This window comes from Castor canadensis, chromosome 1, assembly GCF_047511655.1.
Source record: "Castor canadensis chromosome 1, mCasCan1.hap1v2, whole genome shotgun sequence".
NCBI lineage: Eukaryota > Metazoa > Chordata > Mammalia > Rodentia > Castoridae > Castor > Castor canadensis.
The window spans coordinates 194,660,395-194,667,845 of record NC_133386.1 but is presented as its reverse complement, the minus strand read 5'-3'; the positions used below and the strand labels follow the sequence as shown (position 1 = coordinate 194,667,845).

General features: G+C 38.0%; 1 protein-coding gene across 1 annotated transcript; it reads left to right on the top strand.

Annotated features, from left to right (window-relative positions):
* Positions 1-6,101: 6,101 nt before the first annotated feature.
* Positions 6,102-7,046, top strand: LOC109679789 (olfactory receptor 10W1-like). The gene has a single exon (XM_020154864.1). It carries the CDS (start codon positions 6,102-6,104, stop codon positions 7,044-7,046), a length of 945 nt encoding a protein of 314 aa, XP_020010453.1.
* The last annotated feature ends 405 nt before the right edge of the window (positions 7,047-7,451 follow it).

The following is a 7,451-nucleotide window of genomic DNA, read 5'->3' as shown; positions in this document are numbered from 1 at the left end:
ATGTATATATAATATATATTATATATAAGTCATATATAATAATATATATGTACACATATATATATGCATATATATGTGTATGTATATATGACTTGTATATAGGCATATGTAGTACCTATATATTTTCATAGTCATCAATCCTCTGCCCTAACCACCCACACCCAGTGTCATCTTCTTTCATAGCATAAATTCTATGATCATTCACCTGCCCCCTTTTTCTCCCAAGCAAGGATCCACACAGACAACTTGCTCCTGAAGAAAATTTCCATACAAATCAAAGTTAATCTTTGTTATTAAGATTGGAGGGTGGGATGAAAAATTGTTCATATCTCTTTAGAATTTGTCAGGAAAATGGATGCTCTGATTCAAGATTACCATTCCTAAATCAATGGGTCTGACTACCATAGATGGATGGTAAAACATGAAAACATACAGACAAGTCAACCACAATTCTGTGTTCACCTACAACTTCCTCATGCTTATCTTGAGTTGAAAGATTCATTCCTATAGACTTCCAGACCTAATTCTTATGTAATTCACTCAGTCGTTCAACAGTTTTGAGAATCTTCTATGTCTATACCAATGTTCTCAGGTTGGGACAACTTTGACTCCAGAAGAACACTTAGCAATATCTAGTAATATTCTTTTTTTTTTGTTTGTTATTTGACTTAAATACTTATAGTCCTATATTTACATATAGGGTTAGTCCGGTGGCTGTGGTTTGAATGTCCCCTCCAAACTCATGTGGAAATTTAGTTGTTATAGTCTTTTTTTTTTTCATTTTTCTTTTATTATTCATATGTGCATACAAGGCTTGGTTCATTTCTCCCCCCTGCCCCCACCCCCTCCCTTACCACCCACTCCACCCCCTCCCGCTCCCCCCCCTCAATACCCAGCGGAAACTATTTTGCCCTAGTAATATTCTTGATTATCACAACCACAGAGAAGAGATTGATGTAATCCAGTGAGCAGAAGCCCAGATGCTGTAACACATCCCACAGCAAACAGAACAACATTCCCCTGAAACAAATACTATCTTACCCAAAACGTCAGTGGTGTCCAGGTCTGAAAATCCTACCCAAGATTTTTGTCACACATACAATATTCATGAAAGTGAAGAAAAACTAGACTTGGCCATTGCCGTCATTAAACTTACACACCACCAGGGAAAATAAAGATAAACAAATATCACATAAATACATGTAAAACTGCAGATGTGATGGTTGCAATAAGTGAAATAGTGTGTGAGATTTCAAGAGGAACATTCCAAAAAGTACATCTGACCTGGACAAGCCCAAGATCAGGGAAATCTTCCCTGAGGACGTTGTAATGAAATTGGGACAAAGGATAAGTAGGAGCTTCTTACATAAAGAAAAAGGTAAAAGGTATTCCAAGCACAGTGAATAGCAGAAGCTAATGGTGGGAGAAAGCATGGTGGGGACTTAAAGAAAGACAGGATCCTTGGATAAGAGACAGAGGAGAAGCTAGAAGTTAGGAGGGGTTAAACTTTTTTCAGCTTTGTAAATCATATTGTGACTTATCTTTGTAATCCATGCTAGATTTTACTTTTACTAAAAAGTAACTAAAGGCAATGTGGCTACATGAAGCTTGATACAGAGGAAGGAGAATATGCTGTAGAACAAGGCAAACTTCATGTTGTTTACTTGCTGCATCTATTCTTAGGTAAATTACTCAAAATCTCTTCATCTTTTACTTTTAAATTTTACCTGTAAAGAAAAAATAACTCTCACTTTGCAGAGTTCATGTGAGGATTAAATGATTATAAGTGGGATACCAATGATGCATTCTTCCTTAACATTGGCAGTGGGTAGAATATAGTGGGGCAGTGAAAGAATCTGTCATTGTAATTATTATAAAGCTTGGAATGTAGTAGACAATGCATTTTACTTCCTACCTCTCTCACCCTTTCTCTCCTCCTTTGTTGGTACTTAAGATAATTTCAAAAGCCTCTGAACATCTCAGATATCACAATCATGTCTGCTACACATACACACATACCCCACCACCCACCACTACCACCACCACCGCCACCAACAACCACCACCCACCACCACCAAAGAACTACACTGATCACACTAAGTCTATTCAGAGGAACTGCCTTTGAATAAATGGGATACACATAATCCAGGATAGCCTTGAACTCTCAATCTTCTTGTCTCTGCTTTCCAAGTGATGAAATTACAAGTACTACCATGTCAGCTCATATAAACATTTATATATACATGACCAGCAACATTTTTCAAAGGAATTAAGCTAATTTGCTAAGACCTGTAAGAGTGTCTCATCTCAGAGAGAATTAAACAAAGAAAGATGCCATGGAAAAGGGTGAAATGTGAGATCTGTACTAACTGGAGCACTATTAACAATATAGTGCTCTGATAAGCCCCCTTGGAAGAGAGACAAAATATAACACATGGTCTTGTTTCTCCAGGGCAACAATAATTTGGGACTAGAGATGAACCCACCATGACTATATGCTATGCATAAACTCTCTGAAAGAGGAGGCTCAAATGACCTTGATTGGGGAACTTCATATTGCTCTGGAAATTATATGAGTCACTGAGAATGTTGCTACAGAATTTCATGTTGGTCTTTACATTGGCAAGCTCACTGCAGAATATCCATGCATCAGGGGGTCCCAAGAGGAAGGACGGTATTTAGTTTGGACTAATTATCTGGTAATGGGAGGAGATTGGCAATCACTAAGTCACCTTCTTCTGGGAGATGGAACTTATGAGGCAAGACCCTAGGTGACAAAGCAAATCATTCCTTCCATAGCTTTTGTTGAGGAGGGTGCACAAAGGCTCAGTCCCAAAGTCCCCAAGATCATTGTCCTCCCTTCTTGATTCAACATTGTAGTCAGACATCACTTTTGTGGTCCTGTCTTTTTCATATCACTGAGGAGTCTGATTAATTATATCCACATTGAAGGTAGGAGAAAATCTTTTTCTACATTGAGGATTTGCAATGTTCCTGATTTTCATCCTGTTAATGCTGTTTAAAAAAGTGACTGGTAGCTTTATGAGTAAAGGATTTCAGAACTAGTTCAGCCCATGATTCATACTGTCTACCTGAATTCATTTGGAAATCTGATAATTCTGACTAAAATGTTAGCAAATAAAATAAGTCATATAAATGTTAAGGATTGATTAATGTAAATTTGGATAAGTTTAAGGGTTAATAAAACCCTATCCTCATATGGTACTTCATATACTCTTCATAATATGAAGCAGATATATTGATGTTTACATACAGATACAAAGAAATAAAGGTAGAAAGCATTTATTACACTACTTAATAGGTTTATACATCAAACCATCAGAGCCCCATTAGGTAATTATTATTTTTTACATCTTTTTAACATGAAGAAACAGAAGTTTATGTAAGGTGATCTGCCCAGAGGATTATGCTACTAATAGTAGACAGAGAATCTAGCTCCGGTCTGCTTAATGATAAACCCACTATCTTTTTTTTTTTTTTTACATAATACTTTACAGACACTTAGTGGTTCTAGCCTAAACTGTCTGGGTTTTCAGAATAATAGAGAAAATCCTTTTTATGGTCTTCTTGCCCACTGAGGCTGGGCTGTCTGGAGAGGTGAGAGGGAGGATGAGAGTGTGATATGGGATGCAACCCGAATGCATTGAGATCTGGGAGTCTTCTGGGGGTGATGCTGAAGTTCTCTTATCTTACTTCTGTCCTATACATCATATTCAGTAACAACTTAGAGAAGCAAGTGGATGATATGTTACTGGAATTTTCACTCTCTTAGAACCATGAACTCTACCATGTCATCTGTCTAAAAATTGTAATGTAACCATTCTTGTAACCTATCCCAAGAGCACACTTTTTAGGAAGATACTTAAAATGAAAGCATTTCTAGAGCTCAAATTATGACTCAAAATGAAATCATGTCATGTGAGAAATAGCATAAGGAGACTGGAAAGAAAACTGTGAACTATAGGATAAGAGCCTTTAATATCTGAAGTGTTTCAAGTAGAAATGGCCACATTTTTGACAACAGAATGAATATGTAGAAGTCTCCAGAAGTAGGTTTCAGCTGATTACTGGAGAAAACGTTCAAAGAATTACATCTTTCAACACTGAAGCAATAGAGCCAGGAGTATTGGGAATCTCTGATTGAATGTGTCCTGATGTCTAGATACTGCCTTGAAGATTCAATTATGTGATAGGGGACTGAGCCAGCCAACTTCTGAGGTCCCTTCTAGAATTAAGGATGCACCCACGATACCTCCATGTAAATATTTTATTATAGACATCAGAGAGCACCATTATGATGATATGATTTTGATAGCTATCAATAGAATTCTCAGAAGTTATCATTATGATGTGGACTCTAAAGCCCTTCATCACCAGGCAGGTGGTAGACTAGCTGGATTTTTTTCCACAGTGCAACTCCCCCAAATGTTAATTGGAAGTTGTTTTCCATAAAACCTTCTAAATAAGTAATTTGATTTTGAGATAATCTTAAAAGTAAAAAATGGCTTGTAATTATTGAGTGTCTGAAATTTACACATTTGGCTTAATGATACAGAAAGATAAAAATATAAATAAAGCAGGATGATTGCCTTTGAACTTACAAATAATAATGATAGTTGTATTTTCCTGGGTTGCTATTACTGTGGATTAGTAATTGCAACAGATATATTATGTTACCATCACACTTAAATTCACAATAAGTTTTTGAAATGAGTGTAATTATTATCCCCATTTTTCACATAAAAAAACCCAAGACTCAGAAATTATGTGTTGCCTAACCTCACAGTCAGGAGATGGAATTATTCACTCCACATCATTTAATATCAAAGTTTATTTCATATTGATATGCTACCCTTCCTCTAGATCTAATAGTAAATGTGCGCTGTGCTAAGTACCATTATAAATAATTTAAAAGATTATTGAAGTTCAGAAGAGGAAAAGAAATAAATGAAACAGAGACCACATGTTAGCTATCAGAAAAACATCAAACAGTCACGTATGTCCTAGGTGTCCTTAACATTTGTGACATCTTATAATCAAATTTGTTCCTGTATTTTGACACGGAGGTAGGTTTATGTAAGTGATTTTTACTGGATATGGTGTTTCTAGATTGAGATTTCTCTTCAAACTTCATAGTGAAAAACAGGAAATACTAAAATTTGGCAAATTATGTTAATATATTACCTTTTTTTCCTGCTTCCTAAAATATGAGTTGGTCTGCTAAAACAAGTGAAATGGATGTCTTTTTTGTGTTTTATCTGTTCATTAAAAGGTTTTCATAGAATTAAGTGGCTCCCCTCAGATTTCACATTAGCTCCTTGCCAGGGAAGAGAAATACAAAGAGAGGCAGTGAATGATCTTTCACATCGATACCCAAACTCACAGAAAGAGTTCTTGGATCTCCAACAGTTTTTCAATCATGTTTTCTCATCTGTCTAAGAACCAGGAGGAAATCTGTGATAAAACAATTCTTCTTTCTCTTGCTATACCTATCCTGATTGGATATGGTTAGAGAAACCAAGAATATGAAGGACTTTGGTTTCTATGGTTTATTCCAGGCACTGTAAAGCTTAGATTTATGTTATATAGCTCTTTGTCCCATGGGCATCCACATTTCACACTTAACACCTCAGGAGGAATTGCAATACATAAATGAACAGATGAAATATGTAAATACATTAATAAATGAATGAGTGTCTTCCCCCAAACCTAAATGACTCCTGGCCCCCCCAAACTCCTTGATGCTTTCTTGTGAATTTACCATAAGAATATAATTTTCATTCTACTACTCATGAACATAGCTCCTGAATTCCACCCACTTTCTCTGCCACTTTTGCTTAAGTCTCTCATGTTAATTGGCTCAACTTTGGCAGTTAGAAATTGAAGTGTAGCAATGTATGTAGAAAGACTTCATAAAAGTTGAATAAAAAGGGGAAAAAACACTAGTTTTTTTCTTATTGTTTCTGACCCCAGTTTTTATTAGACAGATGAGTGTATATATAACCAGGACAGTAATGTATCAACAGTCTGATTGTTCCTATTGTGCTTGTCACTCTCAAAAGAGAACAGCTGGTAGCTCAATGACCTGGGAGAATAACTCAGTGTTGATGGAGTTTGTGTTCCTGGCCTATCCCTCATGCTTAGAACTGCGTATCTTGTCCTTTGTTGGAATCAGCCTGATTTATTCATTTATCACCACTGGGAATTTCCTCATTGTGAAGTCCATCCAGACAGACGCTCGTCTACACACGCCCATGTACTATTTCTTGGGCAGCCTCTCAGGAGTAGAGATATGCTACACGGCTGTGGTGGTGCCCCATATGCTGGCCAACACCTTACAGTCAGAGAAGACAATCACCCTCCTGGGCTGTGCTGCTCAGATGGTTTTCCTCATTGGGCTTGGCAGTGCTGATTGCTTCCTCTTGGCTGCCATGGCCTATGACCGATACGTTGCCATTTGTCAGCCCTTGCAGTACCCTCTTATCATGACTCTGACTCTTTGTGTCTGCCTGGTTGTGGCATCTATGGCCGTTGGCTTGTTCCTATCTTCACAACTGGTAGCCTTCATCTTCTCTCTGCCATTCTGCCGTGCTCAGGGTATTGAGCACTTTTTTTGTGATGTGCCACCTGTCCTGCCTCTGGTGTGTGCCAACAGCCACATCCATGAGCAGTCAGTACTGGTGGCAGCCACCCTAGCCATTGCTGTGCCTTTCTTCCTCATTGCCACCTCCTATGCCTTCATAGTGTTTGCAGTGCTCAAGGTCCCCTCAGCAGCTGGCCGCCGCAGGGCCTTCTCCACCTGCACCTCTCACCTCACTGTGGTGCTGCTTCAGTATGGCTGCTGTGCCTTCATGTACCTGCGTCCCAGTTCCAGCTACCGCCCCAAGCAAGATCAGCTCATCTCACTGGTGTACACACTGGGAACCCCACTGCTAAACCCCCTCATCTACTCACTGAGAAACAGTGAGATGAAAGCAGTCATAGGGAAAGTTTTAACCAAGAATTGCCTGTACCAGAAAAGCTAGAATGAAGGCCAATTAACAGGATTTGGCTCCAACCAATGCAAATTCCTTATGCAACTTGGAATTAAATCTATACAAGGATGAATATAGAATTTTTAAATCTGTTGAAATCACCATAAGTAAGAGACTAAGACAGAAAGGAAATAGAGGGCATGAACCAATTTGAGTTATTCATACATACAGACATGGAAATGTCACAAGGAAACTCCCTACAGAGCTACCTTAAACAAACAAAAGTAACTTTTTTTCAAAAACAGAGAACAAGAGGGTAAAACAGGTCTTGTCTAGAAGTTAGTATCAGTGGAGGGGATATAAGGAAAGGGTATAGGAGGTAACATGGTGGGAATATTATGTACACGTGTACACAGATGCAATAATGAGAAGTGTTGAAACTAGTCCTGGAATTGG

Excerpts from the sequence above, each read along its gene's own strand:
- LOC109679789 (XM_020154864.1), top strand. The coding sequence starts at position 6,102 with ATGACCTGGGAGAATAACTCAGTGTTGATGGAGTTTGTGTTCCTGGCC.